This window comes from Oryctolagus cuniculus, chromosome 5 (assembly GCF_964237555.1).
Source record: "Oryctolagus cuniculus chromosome 5, mOryCun1.1, whole genome shotgun sequence".
NCBI lineage: Eukaryota > Metazoa > Chordata > Mammalia > Lagomorpha > Leporidae > Oryctolagus > Oryctolagus cuniculus.
The window spans coordinates 36,558,374-36,581,665 of record NC_091436.1 but is presented as its reverse complement, the minus strand read 5'-3'; the positions used below and the strand labels follow the sequence as shown (position 1 = coordinate 36,581,665).

General features: G+C 40.8%; 1 protein-coding gene across 1 annotated transcript in view; it reads right to left on the bottom strand.

Moving 5' to 3' along the window:
- Positions 1 to 23,292, bottom strand: part of STX7 (syntaxin 7) — a 49,008-nt gene that overhangs the window by 18,053 nt on the left and 7,663 nt on the right. Inside the window, exon 2 of the mRNA XM_002714821.5 lies at positions 21,083 to 21,225. Coding sequence (XP_002714867.1) covers positions 21,083 to 21,167 — 85 coding nt within the window. The 5' untranslated portion in view covers positions 21,168 to 21,225. The remainder of the gene's footprint in view (positions 1 to 21,082; positions 21,226 to 23,292) is intronic.

Genomic DNA, 23,292 nt, shown 5'->3' with positions numbered 1-23,292 from the left:
ACTCGTGTGGGAAACCTGAATGGAGTTACTGGCTCCTGGCTTTGGCTTGGCCGTTGTGGTCACTTGGGGAGTGAATCAGTGGATGGATGACCTCACTCTCATTGTCTGTCTGTCTCTCTCTCTGTAACTCTGCCTTTCAAGTAAATAAATAAATCTTAAAAAAAGAGATAAGTTTATTTTAAAATATTGATTTCATAATCTGGGTGTGTGTGTGTGTTAGTTGACAAAGCAAAGGACAAACCAGGAGAAGGAGTTTGACGAAGCTGGGTGGAGATGCTCGGGTGTTTCCAGCAGACCCCCCAGTGTCAGCCCACGGTGGGTTAGGAGGGTTCTTCTGCTCCACAGAAACTGATCAGGAAACCAATGCTGCCATTTCTTTAGGCTTTATGAACTGGCAAGACTGAGAGACAGCACTTTACATACTACTGTACTAACCTCCTGTAATGGGGAGAGCAAACGATGGTCTGCAGCGGCCTGCAACCTGGCTTCATGTGGTTTTCAAGCTGAGAATGGCTAATGTATTTTTTTAAAGGCTAACAAAAAAAAAAAAAAAAAAAGGCAAAGCAAAACAAAACAAAGAATATTCAAAAGACCATATGTGGTCTGTAAAGCCAAAATATTCACTACCTGACCCTTTACAGAAAAAGTTGGCTGATCCCTGCCTTGTATTATGAAGACTTACGCTTTGTATTCACAAAGTTAACTCAGATGTCACTGGAGTGTGCTCAGTATACATCACTTCACTAAATCAATCTAAGAAAATATTTAACAATATTACAAAATTTTCACCGAACATACACATACACCGAGTCAAACTTCTGTGAGTTTCAAAAAGATTATATCCCGTAGCTGCCGTCTTCAGTAGGTTATTTTCACCTGCCACTCACAGTAACTTGGAAACAGAATGAGTTACCTTTCCACTGTATTGGATATAAACATTTTTTTGCAATTGCTGTATTGTCACCACTTTGTCTCTTTACTTGAAAATCTGCCTAGTTCCTAAATTCTTTTGCTTGTGGAAGATAAGCATAGTAGGAAAGTGGTTCACAGGGTCTTTTGCCACAGCTTTATTATGTTAAAAATACTTGAGAAAAATAATCTTAGAGCTGGAGTTAGAGGTAGAAGTAGAGGTAGAGAGGTAGAGGTAGAGAGAGCATGATGATCTGGAAAAAAAATGACAACTCTGCTAGCTTCTCTCAAGCCCAGTATATATGGTCCGTTTCATCATCCAGTTTATAGGATAGTCAGATTCCATTTTAATTAGCCTAAACCCAATTCAAGAAAAAAAATACGTGCTACATGAAAATTAAAAAACTTTTCATGTTAGAATTTTTTTCACTATGAATAGTTTTTTGAAGGAACTATGATATGCGGGTATGGACGGACCTATTCTGTTCCATGAAGGTCTGCTGCCATCTAGTGGTGTTCTCAAGAAAAAGAATACTTTTGTCATAAAATCCTAGTTACAAGTTGGCATCAGCGCCTACGTAATGTCACATAGGGGAGTGGGGAGCTCTTGAGAATGCTGTCTGGCAAACAAGTGGCCAAGATGCAGAAGCACCAAAGGCCGTCCCTACAATACAGTGCACCTTCCAGTAACTGGCTCCACATAACTAAGCAAGACTATCTTCTCCTTAGGAAGAAAACATTTCTGCTGCTCAACCCAAAATAACTGCGTTGTAATAACGCAGCTCAATAGGCTAATCTTCCCCCTGCGGAGCAGGCACCCTGGGTTCTAGTCCCGGTTGGGGCGCCAGATTCTGTCCCGGTTGCTCCTCTTCCAGTCCAGCTCTCTGCTGTGGCCCGGGAGTACAGTGGAGGATGGCCCAGGTCCTTGGGCCCTGCACCCGCATGGGAGACCAGGAGAAGCACCTGGCTTCTGGCTTCGGATCAGCGCGGTGGTGCGCCGGCCGCAGTGCACGGGCCACAGCAGCAACTGTGGGGTGAACCAACGGAAAAGGAAGACCTTTCTCTCTGTCTCTCACTGCCCACTCTGCCTGTCAAAAAAAAAAAAAAATCACAGAAAAAAAAATTATGGTTGGTGAGCCCTTGGACAGGTGACTTCGAAAATGAAGTACAATTTAACAGACACCAGCAGGTAAACTTGGACCCAGAAACCCTGATTTGGAAACTGATGTAACTTCTTAGCTGCTGACACTGGGTACTTTATCTCATTTCTCTGAGCTCTAATTGTTACAATAGTCAAGTAGAGAGAAGGCACCTTCTCAGCTGTCATGAACTTTAACTGAGAATAATGCAGGCAAGCAGCTGTACTTGATATAGCTAAGAGGTCAATGAATGAGCTAATAGTATGAAGTGGATTATGTTTATTTTCCTGGAAGGCAGAAATGAACAATAAGAACACTCTTAGTAACATACCTTAACTAATGTGAACCATGCTTGAGGAAAGCACTAAAACTTAATAATCTGTGATTTATTATAAGAATTGTAGCAATGATAAGAATCAATTGGCACAAGAGAGTTATAATCCATAATTAAAGAATTTAGCTACTATTTGACAATGACATATATCCAACAGTTGCATGTAAATGATATAATTGAAAAAGGACTAGAGAAAATGAAATATTTAAAAAAATTTTGTTTTAGACTCAAATCTTTTCTCATTTATCAAACATTTTTCTACCTGTGTTGAAGGTTGGTTTGAAGTATTAAGATATATATGAAAGGCCAGTATTGTGGCATAGCAGGTTAAGCAACCACATGCAACACTGGTATCCCACTGTAGTCCCAGCTACTCTGCTTCTAATGCAGCTCCCCGCTAATGCACTTGGGAAGGCAGTGGAAGATGGCCCAAGTGCTTGGTTCCCTGGTACTCATGTGGGACATACAGATAGAGTTCCTGGCTCCTGGCTTCAGCCTGGCTCAGCCCTGGCTATTGTAACCACCTGGGAAGTGAATTACCAGATGGAAGGTATCGCTCTCTTTGTCTCTTCCTCTCTGCCATTCTGCCTTTCAAATAAATTAAAAAAAAAAAAAAAAGATATACATGAAATATTTTGGAGGGGCTGGGGCTGTGGCGCAGTGGGTTAAAGCCCTGGCCTAAAGCGCCGGCATCCCATATGGGCGCTGGTTCGAGTCCCGGCTGTTCCACTTCTGATCCAGCCCTCTGCTATGGCCTGGAATAGTAGTAGAAGAAGGCCCACATCCTTGGGCCCCTGCACCCGCGTGGGAGACCCAGAAGAAGCTCCTGGCTCCTGGCTTCGGATCGGCACAGCTGCGCCATTGCGGTCATCTGGGGGGTGAACCAATGGATGGAAGACCTCTCTCTCTCTCTCTCTCTGCCTCTCTTCTCTCTGTGTAACTCTGACTTTCAAATAAATAAAATTTAAAATAAAAGAAATATTTTGGAAATGGCACAGATCTCTGAGAATACAGATGCTGTTACCAGAAAGTTTTCTATATTGAGTTAGAATCCAAGTACATTATAAAATACAAGGTGCACAGAGAATATAGCATTAGAAAATATTTACATCAAGTGGTTTATTAAAAATAAGTAAATATTGGGGCCAATGCTGTAGCACAGCAGGTTAACGCCCTGGCCTGAAGAGCTGGCATCCCATATGGGCACTGGTTTGAGTTCTGGATGCTCCACTTCCGATCCAGCTCTCTGCTGTGGCCTGGGAAAGCAGTAGAAGAAGGCCCAAGTCCTTGGGCCTCTGCACCCTGTGTGGAAGACCCCAAAGAGGCTCTTGGCTCCTGACTTCGGATCAACTCAGCTCTGGCCACTGTGTTCATTTGAGGCGTGAACCAGCGGATGGAAGCCCTTTCTCTCACTCTCTTTCTGCCTCTCCTCTCTCTGTGTAACTCTTTCAAATAAATAAATAAATAATAAGTAAATATATGACCGGCACTGTGGCATAGCAGGTAAAGCTGCCGCCTGCAGTGCCAGCATCCTATATGGGCACTGGTTCGAGTCCCAGCTGCTCCACTTCCAATACAGCTCTCTGCTATGGCCTGGGAAAGCTGTGGAAGATGGCCCAAGTCCTTGGGCCCCTGCCTGAGTGGGAGACCCATAGAAAGCTCCTGGCTTCTGGCTTTGGATCAGCACAGCTCCAGCCATTGCAGCCACCTGAGGAGGGAACCAGTGGATGGAAGACTTCTTTCTTTCTCTCTCTGCCTCTGCCTCTCTGTCACTCTGCCTTTCAAATAAATAAATAACAAAGAAAAGACTTTATAAAAAATAAGTAAATATCAACACAGAAAGCTCTGAGAAAAAAATCAAGTGAATTTGCTATGTTTCATTTATCAAGAAAAACCAAGAAAAGTACACTACAAAGAACCAGAAAAGCAAGAAAAGTATATTAGAATCAAAAAAGCCTATCACAAGTGGAAAAACTCTGTCAAAAACCATAATGATAGTAAAATATGAGTGTACTTTAAAAGTTGTGGAAAATGGAATAAAAAATGAGTTTATTTTCATGCAAAATTTTTAAAAATCCATGCATAATTTTTTCATAACATGCATTTCCCATATGGTTCTCGCAGTACCCTCATAATTGGCTTGTTTCAACAAGTTCTGTGTCCCATGCTCTATCTTGTGACCTTCACAGGATGCTTATCCTCTGCAAGTAAAAGCTTTACAGATTGTAGAGATCACAAGGGTGGGGGAGGGAGATGGAGAAGGTTCTTCTAATCGTTAAGTCTCAAACCAAGAAGCTCAGATGGGGACAGAAGAGTGCATTGTGTCATAGCGGGTAAAGCCACCACCAGCGACACAGGCATCTCGTATGTGTGCCTGTTCAAGTACTGGCTGCTCCACTTCCAATCCAGTTCCTTGCTAATGCACCTGGGAAAGCAGTGGAAGATGGCCCAAGTGCTTGGGCCCCTGCCACTCATGTGGGAGACCCGGATGAAGCTTCTGGCTCTTGGCTTTGGCCTGGTCCAGCCCTGGCCATTGTGGCCATTTGAGGAGTGAACCAGCTGACAAAAGATTTCTCTCTCTCTCTCTCTAATTCTATCTTTCAAATAAATCAAGAATAAAAAGAAGGAGGGGGTAAGGAGTAGGAGGAGGAGAAGGAGGAAGAGGAGAAGGAGAAGAATAATTAGATGTTTCTAATTCTGAGGCTCAGGAGGAGCCTCCAACCCAGGACCAAGGGTACTAGGGACTGAGCTCTCCCTCCTGGCACACAGTCCTGCAGGCCCATCCTGCTTCCGCGAGGAATCTCAAATTTACAACAGACTTAATTTCAAGTTTCTCACTGTTTTTACTTCCAGATACTTCAAAAGAAGGAACAAAGATAAAATTTGGAGCATTTTAAAGTTACTGTAGAGTAATAAAGAGCTAAGTCTGAAGACAAAAACTAAACAAAGTAGAAAAATAAATCATTTGAAAACTGTGTGTAAACAATGAACTTGGCTTTCTAGATGGCGGGGCCATTACAAGCCGTCTCTTAGCAAAGGTAATCCTCACATTTCATCACATGCACCTGCTCTGTTGATCCGCTCTGAGGCAGTCTAGAAACAAGTGATAGGGCCCCGTGGAGGACTTGGCCCCTTGAGAGTGTGATGTGGCAAGAAGCAAACAGGTAAGTAACCAGCAGTGGTGCAGTCCTGCACCTGCGAGTATTCTAGCCCTCCCGATGCCCTGTTTGGCCTGCGATCTCCACCTGCTTCCTTCCTGTCACTCACTGGATGGCCCAATAATTCTCCAACATAGCTGAGGATGAGCCAGGTTACAAGCTCACCTCCAGTTTATATGGCAGTGATTTCCAAACCTTTACCTCTCCTAATTTCTCTAACTGCTAAGATATCACTACTCAGACATTTCTAAAACTCTGAAACTGGATTTCTGCTTCTTATAGGAACGTGGAAGAAGCTTATTTCTGAATTTTCCCTCTTTTTCCCTCCTCAAGACATGTAGAACAGAGAGGGAAAAGAAGAAGAAAACCCATACAGATGATATGGAGAAAATTTAAACACAAAGATTCTCAAAAATGTATAAATATAGCCAAAAGCAACAGAAACGAGCAGCTCCTGGGTGGGAAGCTGTATGGGTGGGGCAGAGAACAAGGAAGGCTGCAGAGGGAGGCAGAGGAGGCAGAGCTCCAAAGGGCACCAGCAAATATTCACTTCACCTTGAGCAGCCCTCATTGGAAAATCCAAAATGTTCCCAACTCCAAAACTTTGAGAACTGATGTGACACCACATTGGAAAACTCCATATCATGAACTTTGGTTCATGCACAAATTTTTTTTTTTTTTATTTGACAGAGTTAGACAATGAGCGAGAAAGACAGAGAGAAAGGTCTTCCTTCCATTGGTTCACCCCCCTAAATGGCTGCTATGGCTGGAACTATGCTGATCCAAACCCAGGAGCCAGGTGCTTCCTCCTGGTCTCCCATGTGGGTGCAGGGCCCAAGCACTTGGGCCATCCTCCACTGCCTTCCCGGGCCACAGCAGAGAGCTGGACTGGAAGAGGAGCAACTGGGACTAGAACCGCCGCCCATATGGGATGCCGGTGCTGCAGGCAGAGGATTAACCTACTGTGCCATGGTGCCGGCCCCCATGCACAAAATTATTAAAAACACCATATAAAATCACCTTCAGCCTATGTGTATAAGGTACATATGAATATAAATGAATTCCATGCTCAGACTTGGGTATCACACCCAAGAAAGCTCATTATCTACAAGAGTACTTCAAAAAAATTCATGGAGGGCTGGCATTGTGGTACAGGGGGGTTAGCCACAGTCTGTGATGCCAGATCTCATATCAGAGTGCCTCTTAGAGTCCTAGATGCTCTGGTTCTGATCTAGCTCCTGGCTAATGTTCCTGAGAAAACCAGTGGAGGATGGCCAAAGTTCTTGGGTCCCTGCCCCTACAAGGAAGATGGAGTTTCAGTTTCCTGGATTCATTATGGTCATTGGGGAGTGAAATCAACAGCAGGAGGACCTCATTCTCTCTTTCAATCTCTCTCACTCTGCCTTTCAAATAAATCAAATAAAACTTTAAAAAATATAGTTCATGGAAACATTGAAGAATTAATTCATCTTGGTACGACTTTTTTTTTTTTTTACAAATCCATGCAATTTTTTGAAAATATGCATTTTCTATGAATTTTTTTGAAGAGCCTCTCATATTCATGGATTTCAAAAGTGCCACAATTGGCACTTTTATTTGTGACTTCAGTAATCACCCAAGGCTCTTGTCTGTCATAAGAGTGTCAATTGTTAAATCAACAACAGGAGTCACTGTGCATTTACTCCTCATGTAGGATCTCTGTCCTTAATGTGCTGCACTATGTGAAGTAACGGCATAACTAGTACTCAAACAGTACTTTACACTTTTTGTTTCTGTCTGGGTGCAAACTGTTGAAATCTTTACTTAGTATATACTGAATTGATCTTCTGTATATAAAGATAATTGAAAATGAATCTTGATGTGAATAGGATGGGAGAGGGAGTGGGAGATGGGATGGTTGTGGGTGGGAGGGACGTTATGGGGGGGAAAAGCCGCTACAATCCAAAAGTTATGCTTTGGAAATTTATATTTATTAAATAAAAGTTTAAAAAAAGGAAGTACACAGAACTCCCAATAGACACGACCAAAATAGATCCTCATCTAGACACATAGTGGCAAAGCTCTCCTCAGTAACACATGAAGAAAAGATCCTAAAACGTGCCTGAGAGAAACACCAAATTACATTAAGAGGAAACCTGATTAAACTCACTCAGATTTCTCATCACAAATCCTACAGACAAGGAGAGAATTGTGAGACATACTCCAAGTCCTAAGAGAAAGAAATTGTCAATCCAGATTACTGTACCCTGCAAAACTCTCATTTATGAAAGAAGGAGAAATAAGGATCTTCCATAGCAAACAGAAATTGAAATAATTTGTTAAGTACCAACCCAGGGAAGACACCTGCTTCATCCCATCTGAATCTCTTGTGAAAATGTAATTCCCATTATCAGAAATTAAAAGGAGGTCCCTTTAAGGGGTCATTAGGTCTCTCCCTCAAGAATGACCGAGGACACACTTAAGTGGGTTCTCTCAGGGGGTCTGCAATAAAAGTCAAAGTAGCTTGTTGTCTCCTAGAGGCACTTTATAAGTCCATGTTATGTCCTGCACAGCTTCAGGACTCTGCCATCTAGAACTTGCAGTCTTTCAACCTTATACCATAACTTGGAGCTAAAATAAAACTGCTTTTCTCCCCCCCTCAAAAATGTGCCACAAAGGACCTAGGCATATTGCTAGAGGTGAGGGTGTTGGAAAAGGGGGGCTCAGCACCTACACAGGAGCCCCTGGGCTGTCCACTTTCTCTGAGGGAGGGAACAGCCTTGGAAGGAAGTGCGGTGCATCTGGGGGCCTGTGGCATTCTGGTGTGAACGCAGGATGGAGGAGGAAACTCAGCTCTCCCAGGTCAGGTACAGGGGGGCAGAGGCAAAAAGGAACACTCCTTCATGGCAGAATCAGGAGGAAAAGGAGCTCTTTTTTGTTGTTTTTCAAATATTTATTTATTTATTTGAGTGGCAGAGTTGCAGAGACAAAAAGAGACAGAGAGAGAGATTTTCCATCCGCTGGTTCACTCCCCAAATGGCAGCAAAATGACTGAAGCTGGGTACATCTGAAGCTAGGAGCAAGGAGCTTCGTCTGGGTCTCACGTAGGTGCACGGGCCCAAAGACTTGAACCATCTTCCTCTGCTTTTCCAGGTGCATTAGCAAGGAGCTGGGTTGGAGTGGAGCAGCTGGGACTCACGCTGGCACTGCAGGTGCACTACAGATGGCGTCTGTACTCATTATGCCACAGCACGGGCCATGCAAAAGGAGCTCTTCAGCAGAGAAACCAGGCACTTGCTTTGACCTTTCCTAGAAATCTCCTGCCAGGAAAGTTAAACTCATTCCAATGCATAGCAAAAAGAAACGGTACAGTAACCACGCAAGACGGTACCCCAATCTGGGAAAGAAATGTGAAGCTCCTTACAATTAACCCGTGGCAGGAACAAATGCTGTTCCAGAGAGGATAAGGTGAAATTGAGAACTCAAATTAAAACAAAGAAACAACTCAATGAGGCAATGGCAGTTTTGAAGAAAGATCACAAAAGAACTCCTTGAAGAGAAGAACAGATAATAGGCACTGCTAAGGTACAAACTAGAGAGGCTCAGGAAAGAAAGAGAAACAAAATTGAAAGATGACAATGAAATGATCAGGAGCATAAGAAAGTGCAAAGTCACAGGAAGTCTCAGACTCCTTCCTTGCCACCTAGTGTGGTGTTAGTCATTTTTAGTTCATGATGCCACACTTCCTCCTGTTATCAATGCCATTCTGCCCACCAGGACTCCTGCCTTATTTATCGGTTATTTCAATTCTTGGTTATACAAATGTTGGGGCAGGCATTGTGATGCAGTGGGATAAGCCAATACTTGAGATGCCCACCTCCAATACTGGAGTGCTTGTCGGAGCCTGGCTATTCTGCCTTGGACGTGCGTCCTGGATGTGCCTGGGAAGGCAGCAGATGATGGCTCAAACACCTGTGTCCCTGCCACCCACATGGGAGACATGGATGCAGTTTGCTCTTTCTCTGTCTCTCCCTCTGTCATTATGCCTTAAAAATCTTTAAAAAAAATCTTTTAAAAACAGCCACATTAGTATTCCTTATGTATCCTGCTCTCGACATAAACTACTGAATACAAAGCATAAATGGTTAATTAGAGACAATTAAAAAGCACTAGCCGAGGGGTAGGCATTTGGCCTAGTGTTTGAAATACCACTTTGGACACCTGCATCCCATACTGGATTGCCTGGGTTCCACTCCTGGCTTGGTGCCTGATTCTAGCTTCCTGCTAATGTAGACCTGGGAAACAGCAGGTGACAACAGCTCAAGTGTTTGGGTTCCTGCTACTCATGTTCAAGACCTGGATTGAGTTCCTGGCCCCTGCCTTCAGCCTGGCCCAGCCCTGATTGTTGCAGGTATTTGAAGATTGAAACAGTGAATGGGAACTCTGTCTATCTTTCTGTCTGACTTTCAAATAAGTAAGTAAACAGCAAAACAAAACAAAACAAAAAAACAACCTTTTAAACTATTGTAGATTTATCTTTCAGAAAGAAATTACTGAATAATCAGGGTGTGTAGGCAATACTGTACAATTGCAACCACTGGATGTATTTATGCTATTCTGTCCCTCTTAGCACACAAGCCCCATATAAGGCAGCACTCTGAGTGCTCACAAACAAGCAGATCTCAGGCGGATTTTAGCTGAAGGATCTCACACAACCAAATAGGAAAACAGCAGTGCAGGGGCTGGCAGGGATGTCGGAGATGTCTGTGGGAATTCTTTCACTTTACATGGGATGAAAATCAAACTACCACCAGAGAACTAGGTGGTCATTCTCAAGGTCATTACTTGGTTATGGCATTGGTGATATCTTCAGAGAATGATCATACCAACACTATTTCAAGAAAGAAGCCTGGGAAAATTAAACTGAGCACCATTTCAAATCGTGGCTGTTCTGCTTCCAGTACAGTTCACTGTTGATGCACCTGGAAAGCAGTGGAAGATGGCCCAAGTCCTTGGGCCCCTGCCAACGATGTGGGAGACTCAGAAGAATCTCCCAGCGCCTGGCTTTGGACAGGCCCAGCCCCAGCCAGCCATTATGGCCATCTGGGGAGTTAATCAGCAAATGGAACATTCCCCTCTCTCTATTGCTCCCTCTACCTCTGTAACTCTGTCTTTCAAATAAATAAATAAATCTTTTGAAAAAGAGAGAAAAACAAATCCAGTTTGGATTAAGTTCAAAGGACACTATTTAATGAACAATACTTTTCAGTAATTAGGGATGATAACAAAAAGGGACCAAAGTGATGAGGACAACAATGGTCAAAAGCATTACAGCAAATCAAAACTAAATGCAGCAAGCCTAAACCCTGCTGTCTGATTCCCACATCAGGAACAGGTCAACTAAACCACAAGTTATATTTAATAAAAAAGGAAGCTACTCTGTAATATAATTCTAATCAAAGATACTATTTATTATGAAAAAACTAAGAACGTTTAAACAAATGTACTACAGAAGTATACATAAAAAGATTCTTAACATATAGTCAGCATCTCATATTATCTATATAGAATTCAGAGTATTAATGTGGGAAAGTAACATAAATCACTAAGTTCCTCAATTCTTAAATATATAACCTTAGGAAACCATGTTCATTAATAGAGATTGGTTAAATGATGTATGACACATGCATACAATAGGGAATTATCCAGCAAGTATAGAAGAAAAAGCTAATCAACCACAAAAATACATGCAGTATGATCTCACTTTCACAAAAAAAAAAAAAAAAAAAAAGAATGATTACAATTATTTACAAATACTTCTGTACCTGAGACATATTAAACACCTTTTCTCAGGAACTTATGGTTAGTAGAAAATATTTTAGTAGACACTAAGCAGCGGCAGGTGTTGTGGTGCAGTGAGTTAAGCTGTTTCTTGAGACACTCATATTCCATATCAGAGTGCCTAGCATTGAGTCCCACTTCTGCTTCAGATCCAGCTCCCCATTAATATACAACCTGGAAGGCAGCAGATGATGGCCCAAGTACTTGGATCCCTTCCACCCATACAGAAGACTTGGATGGAGTTGCTGGCTCCTGGCTTCGTGGGCATCTGGGGAGTGAAACTGCAGGTGAAAGATCTCTCTCCTTATCTCCTTTCTCTGCTGCTCTGCCTTTCAAATAAACTACTACATGGAAAAGACCATAGGTCTGCAGGAATGGAAGCAGGGAGAACAATCAGGAGGCTGCAGTCATCCAGAGACTGGCAGTGGCTTGGACCTGGGTGGTGACAGAGGACATGGAGAGAAACGGATGAACGTAGCAGGTAGAATCAACAGGACGGCACTCAGACTGGATATGGGATGGTAAGAAAGTTCACATTCAGGGCAGAGGAATGAGATGGTTCAGATAGGAACAGTGACACAGAAAGGTCTCTGACGCACCCTGGAGCCATAGCTTAAAGATTTCATTCATAAAACAAACAAAAGGAGCTCACTCACATGCAGTCAAAAACAGCTTTCCTGTTCATCAGGAAAAGTCAGTGATGAGAAGAAAAGCTGTCAATCTCTGCTAAAATATTGGATATTAAGTTCTATAACTATCTCTGTTTTATGTCAACATCTTAGGCATAAGAAAATTGCAACCATGAAATCAAAGCTACTGAAGTTCTTCTCCACACTCCAACCAAATATTTGCAGATGTGTGACATCAGGAGCAGGTATATCAAACATTGTTCCAGAGAGAGGGGAGACAAGCTTTCAACTTTCTTCTATAACATGCCTTCCCCTCCCACCAAAAGTCCACCCCAGAAAAAAAGGAAACATTTCTCATTCCTGAGAAAATACATAGTTTCAATAAATTCATAATTTCTCATGACTGGACCTCTCTTTTTAAAGATTAGCCTACTCTGGCACCAAAAATAGGGCTGTTGATGATATCAGCTCCCTTTTATTTGCAGTCACTGTTAAGGGGCAACAAGTGTCCCCTTCACCAGACCCAAGTTGAAAGAACACTACTCATTCCCAAAAGGGCTCTCATTTTGATAGGAACTTTATATTTCATCTCAAAGTCCTAGGAACTTTATGGAGACAAGAGCCATATCCTGGTCCTTCTTACTAAACAAGGCAAGTACACACACAACATGAGAAGTTAATTAGAGCACCAAAACACCAAGAACATTTGCTCAATTTCAAACAAATCTGTGCTGAATTAACAGCTCCAATCAACAGGAGACGAGTGATAAAACATGAAGCAAATGAGTCACAGAAGTACTTTTTCAGTCACCTCCTATTAACATTCACAATACAGGCACAAGTTCATACTTTTTTAATAATTTATTTTATTTACTTGATAGGCAGTTAGAGAGAGACAAAGAGAGAAATAGTGACAGAGAGTAAGACAGAGAGAGAGAAAGAGAGAAAATGTCGATCCACTGGTTCACTCCCCAAATGGCCTGAACAGCTGGGGCTAGGACAGACTGAAGCCAGGAGTACAGAACTCCATCTGGGTCTCCTACACAGGTGGTTGGGGCCCAAGCCCTTGGGCCATGTTCTGCTGCTTTCCCAGAGGCATTATCAGGGAGCAGGATGGAAAGTGGAGCAGCTGGCACTCAAACCAGTGCTTATATGGTATACTGATGTTTCAGGCAGCAGCTTAAACTGCTGTGACACAATGCTGGACCCTTAGGTTCATCTTTTCTGCCTCTCTAGAAAGTTCTGTCTTCCCAAATTTTCTGGAAAACATACAAATATACATAGAAGCACATGTAACACAACAGTATTTATTATTATTATTATTATTATTATATTTGGAAGGTAGAGAAACAGAGTCAGAGTCAGAGTTCCCATCTACTAATTCATTCCTCAAATGCCTGCAACAACCAGAGATGGGTAGAATAAAACTAGGAGAAAGGAACTCAACTTTTAGCCATTTTCCATTTCTTTTCAGATTATTCATTACAATATACTCAATGCCAGAATATTCATTAGTACCAGAGATAAGTCTTACTATAATACATAAATAAGGGAAAATGTTATTCCAAGAACTATGTTTCATGATCAGCTGTTCTTATTTCTATTTCTTAATTTATTAATAATTTTGTTAATTGTGACACAATTCACATCAGAAATCTTTATGTCCACAATTGTCCCATCTTCTAATACTTAGAAATAACACATAAGTCCTGGTAGAATTCTAGCTGGTCTTGTGAATTCCTGTTACTACAGGATTTTATAAGCATATATTATGGGTCTAAACGAGCAGTTTGGTCTCCTAATAATAAAAAGAACAATCCTGAATATGTCAGCAGAGCTTTCTGGACTTTTTAAAACTTTACTTAGAATTATAGTCTATTAAATTTGGAAAAGACCATAATTCATCTCATGAAAAAGTATATATAGCAAAATCATGCACTGGAAGGTTAAGTAGTTTACTCAAGCTCACTGTGCTATTTGGGTATGATTTCAGGAAGTGGATGCATAAGTACAAATGGCTTGCCTCATGAGAAATCTTCCCCTTTGCCTCACTGATTTTCCCTATCTTAGCTACATTTTTAAAAATCTGATTCTAATTGGAGTATTGCAAATTAAACCACAATGAGACAAAAATATGGCTAATAAATTTAACAGAATGTAAATGCCAAATGTTGGCAAGGATTTTGAGCAGTAAGAACTATGATACACTGTCTAGTGGGACTATAACCTGGGACAATCACTTTAGGAAACTGTTTAACTACACCTACTAAACTCAATGTACAGATAACCCATGAACTAACAACACAAATCCTAGCTATTCACATGGGCAACAAATAAACATACAAGAAAGTTCATTGAAGCATTGTTTGTAATAGTAAATAACAAAAACTATTAGGAGAAAATGGAAAGATCACATAGTAGATGGAATAAATAAAATATGGTATGTTGGAGTATGGAATGATGCATAGTAATGACAACAAATGAACAATTACATAGATGAGTCTCATAAACACAAGAGAAAGAAGCCTAACACGATATGAAACACACTACTTAATTCCATTACATAAAGTTTAAAAACCAGGAAAATAGATCAGTGTTGTTAAAAGTCAGGATATTGTTTATCGTAAGAACAGTGCTGAGGGGGTATAAGCCTGCAAAGGGCTACAGAGAAATGGTAATATCCTATTTCTTGAAGCTAATTCATTAATTATACTCTAATAATTTATGTGCAAAATATTTATATTTTTAAAAGCTTGAAAAATATCCTAACTTTGCTTATATAATGTGTTTTACCATATTTATTCAGCTTCGTTAAAAACATGAGTTCTGTGTGTGCTCTGTGTTGTTCGTGTTTGGGCAAGGATGAATGGCCCTGTGAAAACGTGCTACTCTGACTTATTTATATGTTAGGCTCAGTTATTTCAATGCCCAAAGCTTCCATATCCTTATACTAAACACAGGTAGGATCTAATCTCAAAGAAAATGTGATAAGGATGAAAAGAGGTAAATGGACATCTACTTCATTCTCAGATGTTGCTAATAAAGTGTTACTTATGAATATGCAAAATCAAAGTTCCAGAACTAAATGTAAAGACTTCTTAGGTATACTAGGATCTTCCAGACCTATGGTAATGCATAGTTCTATTTGAGTGCCAACTTTGGTCTACCTGGGATGGCTGCCTGGAGCCCTGAGCTGAGAGAGATTTGCTGCTATGTTGGGCCAATGATAGAAAACTGTTTATTCCACGGGCAGTCATTGGGACAAGTGTCTTGCAGACTCTGCTAAGGAGTCAAAAGGACACTGTCCCAATGGACAAAAATTTTTTTTAATCATATTAATGCTAACAGAGAAATTCACATAAGATTCAGTAATAAAGCTCTATACTTTGTTATATTTATTTAACTTATTCTAATGAAATTGTATTATTTTAGTTATCATATTATTATTATATATAAGCATTCACAGTACTTAAATATTTTGTTTAATATGATATTACTATAATATAGTTTAAATGCTTTCCCAGTGAAGCAAATTCATAAGATTATGGATTATTTTTAACCAAAAAAGTTAACCAAAAATGCTTACATTTAAAAACATTGTTTTTTTTTTAACTTTTATTTAGTAAATATAAATTTCCAAAGTACAGCTTATGGATTACAATGGCTTTTCCCCTCCATAACTTCCCTCCCATCTGTAACCCTCCCAACTCCCGCTCCCTCTCCCATTCCATTCACATCAAGATTCATTTTCAATTATCTTTATATATAGAAGATCAATTTAGTATATATTAAGTAAAGATTTAATCATTTTGCACCCACACAGAACATAAAGTGTAAAATACTGTTTGAGTATTAGTTATAGCATTAATTCACATTGAACAACACATTAAGGACAGAGATCCTATATGAGGAGTAAGTGCACAGTGATTCCTGTTGTTGACTTAACAAATTGACACTCTTGTTTATGGCGTCAGTATAAAAACATTGTATTACTGATCTTACTCTGCAAAATGTAACTGCTATAATACTAGTAAAGACAACAAAATTTCAATTTTACTATTTGTACTTTCAATAATTAATAATCATTTTTCATTATTATTTTCTTTTTTAGTATAAACTAAACCAGTCAACTCAATAATTTATAAGTTCTTATTTACCTGATCAAATTAGTATGAAAATAAACTTTTCCCATAGGGGTACTGAGGAAGACTTTAGCTTCAGCTAAACAGATATCCATCTTCTGACCGCAAAGGTATTTACCTTACCTACACCATGGTCTATTTAGATTTCTTTTGTAAATACTGACACAAATTCAAAAGATGCAAATGTAGCATGAAGAGAAGAACCAAAATGCGGTACAAAGCACTGTTTTTTCAATCACACCCAATATTATTAGCCTTGCCAGACGGGGGGAAAAGGCGAACTGAAATTTCACACTTCTGCCTTTCACTTCCACGTGATTTCTGCACAGTTCTCATCAGTAATGCATCCCGGATGTTAGGTTAGACTTTTAACAGTAACTTACTCTATCTGCATCTAAACTTCCATTTGTTTAGACTCAGAATTTCAGAATTAGAAAAAAGTATGCAGTGGTACCTGGTTTGACTAAATTCATGATCCCAAATCTCAAATGTGTACTCAACCTGCCAGTTCCCCTGACTCTACCTCCCAGCATGTCCATCCTATCAATTGTCCAAAACTATAAGTAACCCATTTCCTGTTCTTTCCATGAACCACTTTCCCTCCCATTCTCTGTCCAGCGACTTCTTGTACTCCATTTAAACACAGATCCACCATGCTTCCATTCATATCACACTCAGCCTGGCTTCTGTACAGTGAACAAAAGGCAAATCCCTCAATAGTGGTCCATTTCCCATTCCCTCTCACCTTCAAAGACTTTTCTTTTGCAATTATATTTTCACTAGAATCTTTCTTTTGTTGTGGAAAAATGCCAACACTTTCTTTGACCCTCTTCTACTTCCACAGCACAGTCTGTTAGCTGCCTATGAAATACTCAGTCATCTGTTCTTTCTGAAACAGAGTAACCCCAATTTTAATGAGTACACTGAAGTCTGGCTGACACACGTTTTCAGCATTCTGAGTAGGTGCAGCCTTGTGGTCAATAACCTAAGCAGAAGTAATCAGGACTCTGGAAAGTTTTTTTAAAATGAGAAGAGTAACTCGTTCTTCCACCTTCTACATTTGGAATATGGATATGAGAACACTCTTTTCAAAGTCATCAGTTTGCCAAATCAAATCTTCTGCATTTGCTTGGTCTCTCAACAGCATTAGACAGATGATGCTTCACTCATTCTTGAATCCAACAGTTTCATTCTGGAAACTTTATTTTTTTATTTCTGGCCATCTATCACTCCTTCTGGAAGACTTTAATGTTGTTTTTCTCCCTGCCTCCTAACTTGGACATTTTTTAATACTCTAGTCCTGCCCACCAATGTTTTTTTTAAAAGATATATTTACTTATTTGAAAATCAGAAGGACAGAGAGAGCATGAGAGAGAGAGAGAGAGAGAGAGAGAGAGAGAGAGAAAATCTTCTATTCGCTGGTTCATTCCCCAGATGGCTGCAAGGGCCAGGACTGGGTCAGGTGGAAGCCAGGAGCAAGGAGCTCTTTCTGGGTTTCCCACATCGGTAGCAGGGGCCCAAGCACTTGAGCCACCTGCTGCTGCTTTTCCCAAGTCATTGCATGGAGCTGGATCAGAAGTGGAGAAGCTGGGACTCAAACCTGCTCCTATATGGGATGCTGGCATCACAGGTGGCAGCTTTATCCATTGTGCCACAACACCACCTCCCTACCATTTTGTTTTTCTCCAACCCTTTTAATTGTCCTTAGTCATCATGACTATTTTAAATTCTGCTTTTAAATGCCACTTATATTCTAAAGCCACCTTGAACTCATCTAACCTAGATGTTTGATATCTCCACTTAAGATATTTAACAGACATCTCAAGATCTACTTGTCTGAAATAAAACTCTCTCCTACTTGTCCTGACCTGTGATCCTGCACCATCACGGACATGCTTGCCACCAATCATTCACCTGCTTGATGCAAAAACTGTGCTGTCTTCTTTGACTTCACTCTCCCTCCCACGCCACCCACTTTCATCAGCAGTCCTACTGGCTCTGCCTCCAAAATACACCTGTCCCTTCTCTCCATCCCCACCTGTATCACTTTGGTACAAGCCAACATCTCTCTCAGCAGACCTCTGCAATAACCAAAACGTCACTTTGCTCCTCCCCCGTCATCCACTTTCTAAGCTTTTCAAAGTGTAGATATGATTGTGTCTCTCTGTTGCCTAAAAGCTTCCAATGATTTCCTCTCCCTCTCAGAATGGAATCTAAACTCCTCAAATGGCCAAAAGGCCCCAGAGGCCCTTCCCTGCCCTCCTCTCTTAGTTCCCCTCCTGCTACTCTTGTCTGAATGAAGCCACACTGAATTGCTCTTTTTTCCCATATTTTCTATATACCTGAAGCTCTGGATTATGGAGTGCTTTAGGATTTTACTACTAGCTATTATCCTCTCTGAAATGTACTTTCCCTGTGTCTTCTTACTGTCAGTCTCTCCTCAACATCATTCAGGCTGCCTCCCTGGTTCCTGCTCTCACGACACTCTCTCAGGAAATTATAGTGCTTACAAGTGTTTTAACCACCTGTTGCTCCTTCCTACACTGTAAACTACATTGAGAGCTTGTCCTTATAGATTGTGTTTACTTTCAGATTCTGACTGTCTCAAACAGTGCCTAGCAAGTAGCAGGTGCTCAAATTATTTCTTGCCTGAAGTCAACATTGAAAGCCATTTGATGTGAACCATTATTCCAATGTTTAATGCTCTTAGAGATCTGAGAAGCATGTGACCATCATCTTGGGTCGCTCAGCAACAGAGACCTCCTCCTGAGAGAGGCATTTCCCTACTTAACAATCTATTCAAAAGCCCTTCCTCATTCTCAAGTTGGAGTGTGACTACTTGGAGCTGCCATACACTTGAGGCCACTATGGTTGTACAGAATGCATGGCTTCTGTTCCACACACAACGATGCTTCAGTCCTAGTCTTCCTCTCCGTTCTTCACTTAGAACTTTTAGGGGCTATTGCACCATCCTCCCACAACCCAAGTTCTCACTGGATCACAGTGTAGTTATACACTTAGCTATCAGACATACCGTGAATATTCATCTTTGGCCCAATTTATCATTTTTCATCCAACTGGATTAACCTTTCTTACAGAGTTGGTCTGATTTAAGTTAACCATTACCTCCTTCTAGTTCAAGTTCACACACAATCTCCAACCCATGTAACTTTCATACCACCTAGCACTTACTACTTCTGTAATCTTGGTACAGTACAGTCATTCCATATACTTTTCCTAGAGTTCCTGACACGCTGACATTATCTACTTTTCCAGCACAAGATGCCTGTCTCACTTTCGGGAAGAAGAACTTTGGCCTTCTTTCTTTTACAAAGGTCTTGATTTTCCACACATATAAATTTAAATTATAAGCTCCCCTCATTTCCATACAAGGAACCAGATTCACCTGAGGCAGAATAGCAGCACTTCTTTTCTTGTCTAATTTTTTTAAAGATTTATTTATTTGAAAAGCAGGGTGACAGAGACTGAGAGAGATGGCTTTCATCTGCTGGTTCACTTTCCAAATGGCCTCAAGAGCCAGTGTAGGCCAAAGTCCGAAGCCAGGAAATCTATCCAGCTCTCCCACATGGATGGCAGGGACTCAAGCACTTGAGCCATCATCTGCAGCTTCCCAGGCACATCAGCAGGGAGCTGGGCTGGAAGCAGAATAGCCTGGGCTTGAACCAGTGCACTGATACGGGATGTTAGGTAACAAAAGACAGCTTAACCCACCGTGCCAAAATGCCTGCCCCTGTCAGCAGTATTTCTAACCAGTACCATGGAAGCCATAAGAAGGAAAAGCTCTTTTGTGGCTCCTACCAGAACAGACCTGAAGCTAGAGGAGCTAGGGAGAGTCCATGCTGGTGCCTCTGACCATCCTTTGATGTCCTATGCCTACATTGTCTACCGTGGACAGCAAACTTCAACACTGTTCACTTCCTTGCTCCTCTAAGAATGGCCAAAGAAAACAAGAACTGCCTCAAATCAGAATAAGGGTTATTTCACACAACTCTACATGGTGATACATTTTTTGAATCATCTGCAATCTAATTTTATTCCCTTTACCTCAACAAACTGGCATTTCCCTTAAAATATTTGTGTAAAGTCTATTGGGAAGTTAATGATTTAATAAAGAAACCAAGCATGGTAATTTGAAAACATTCTGTATCTCAGCATGTGATAGCATTCAGGTAAAGAGAGCAGCCTTAGGGAACTAAGCTGAAGAAAACAACAGGATTAATGTACTCTGAAGGGTTCAGGTAAATGCCCCAAATAGTCAAACACAGCAAGATGACTAGAATCTACAGAATGCTGTTAGCTATGATTTAGGGACAAATATAAATTTTTTAAAAATCTATAAGCTCAAATCTGCTACTATGATTTTTTAAAATTTTTATATTCTGAGGAGTAATAACTACCAGCAAACTGCCACACTGGATCAGCCTATTGATTTTCTGTCTCTGATCACTACTATTATAGCTGTCTCAATAGATTAAAAAATTCCATCCTTAGTTCTTCCATGCTCCTTAATAACATACCAAGCATTTGCCTTTGTAAAATTAACCTGATCAATGATCTAGGCAGATTTCATTTTTAATAAACATTGTTCCTTATGTTCTTAACAGTGTTCTCCAGTTGTAAACTATGGGATTGAGCCAACAAGTCCCATAATCTCATCTAGAACTAGATAATTTTAAGGAAAATGTTAATATATGTTATCCTTTTGCATCTTTATTTCATTCGTGAAATAATACCTTATGTGTCTGGCTCTGGCCTGTACAGAAAAATACAGTGCATGTCACCTGGCCTAATATAATTATTCCTTAGTCATTCTGAAAGCTGTTCTTAAGGAATGCTCCTCCTTCCTACAAGCACAGCTGTCCCTTTGGGAACCTCCAGCAAATTCAGTTCAGAATTAAAAACAGTAGAGTCAATATGAAACTCAACTCACAACACTGTGTGATCTTCTGGATGTTGGATGAGATGCGCTGGGCCAGCTGGGCGGGGTCCCCAACGATTCCTGGAGTGTAAGACATGGCTGATTCACTAATTTCATCAGCTGTTGGTGGGCTGTGCAGATTTCACAGCAGTCACCTAAAGAACATAAAAGAGAAGTCAAATAGCTATATTTTTAAAGTGATTTAGGCTTACATTTTCTGAATTAACAATCTGGGAGGTTATAAATACAAACCTGATCAACCAAACATGGCAAATGCATGGCAAATTCATGCATTAACCAGCAAAACTCTAATGTCTGTCAAAAAAACTTGACTTCAAAGGACAGAGTCATGTTAAACAAGTGTAACGGTTAAAACGTGCCACATTGCACATTCCCTTCATAAACTTCTTTGATCTCTCCAAGGCAGAATTATTAAATCCCTTCTCTGTGCATCAGTTTGTCTAATACTTATATTTCCTCCTGAACTAAACAGCTGTAAGACAGCCCTGCATGCTATGTGTCTTTCTCTAACATTTAAATCAGCCCTTAGCACAGAAGACGCATTTAAAGACCTTAAAAGGAACACAGTTTCAGACCTATGAAAGCCCCAGAAAGCTCATGATACCTAATTTAACACAGTGCAGGAACCTCTGACTCACAGGTATCAAATGTTAAGGGGAAAAGCTAAAATAGCAGAGCCAAGTCCTAAGAAGCAAGAGAATGTCCTGGAAAATGCCCATCACACCTTCCTGACAGAGCATGGAGAACAAACCACTCTTCTTTCCCAGCAGTCTGCTTCTCACGATGAAAGCAAAGCTCAGATGTTGTGGCAGGGAGTGAAGACAAAGCTCCTTCCTTATCCACTCCACTCCACCCCACTCGCCTCCACCCCACTCCACTCCACTCACTCCACTCCACTCCACTCTCCATTACGTAGGGTTTGGAAAGAAGGTTGTGAAGGGGCGTCCTTGTGTATACAACTGTGAACAGCAAAACATTTCAACTACTCTTAACACCCATTTTTACCAACTATGCACTGGAATATTGCAAAGCTGGTGGTGGTCAATTTGGAAGCGAACTCTCCACTGAGAGCCTATACATGCCTAGCAGTAAACGAAGTGTTTAGGAGATGCAAACAAAACAAACAAAAAGATAAAGTCTCTGTTCAAGTTTTTCACGAAGGAGAAGGGATAATACTGGTAATGCAAAACAACACAAAGCAATATAAACCAATAAAAAGTCATATGTTAGGCAAGAGTGACAAAAAAGAAATATCACTATCATTTTTGTTGAGAAGGAATTTATGAAACAGAAACATAAGATTTGGATACCTGGATATGAATGGCTTGGAGAACAATAAAAGCAAGTACATGGCAACATTGGTGGATACATCCAGAACAGGAGGAAAGGGTGCACACAGTTGGAAATCTGCCAAGGAAGCAGAGGTGTTCAGCCACACAAACACAAGATGATCCAGGGCTGGGACAAGCGGAGGAAATGCAGAAGGGGAAGAGAGTAATGACTAACATTCACTGTGTATTTGTGAAATGAAAAGTATTTCACACAGGCTGTCTAATTTAATTCTCAGGAGGCATTATTCTTGTTTCAATGTTGAGAAAACTATGGCTTATAAAGCTTAATTATTTATATCTAAATGTAAAACCTGAAACTCAGGAACAGATGAAAATATAGGGAAAACACTTCAGGACACAGCAACGGGCAAGGATTTTTTGACTCAGACCCCAAAAGCACAAGAAACAAAAGCAAAATCAAAGAGTATTTCATGTAACTAAAGAGCTTCTACCAAAGGAAACAATTAAGAGAGTGAAGATACAACACACTGTACAAAAGAAAAGATGTGCAAGCTATACATTTGACAAGGAATCAGTCAGAATATATCAGGAATGTAAACAACTATACGGGGTGGGGGCGACACTTCAAATAACCCAATTAAAAAATGGACAGTTGGGGTAGCCACAGGGTGCAGTGGTTAGGTCATCAACTGAGAAGCCTCCCACATCAGAGAGCCTGGTTTGACTTCTGGCTCATCCATTTCTGATTCAGCTTCCTGTGATGCATAGGATGGGTGGCAGCACGTGAAGGTGCTAGCCACCCATGTCAGAGACTCAGATTGAATCCTGGGCTCCTGGCTTTAGCCTCATCCAGCCTTGGCTATTGATGGGCACTTGGGGGGTGAGCAAGTACATGGAAGATCTTTCTCT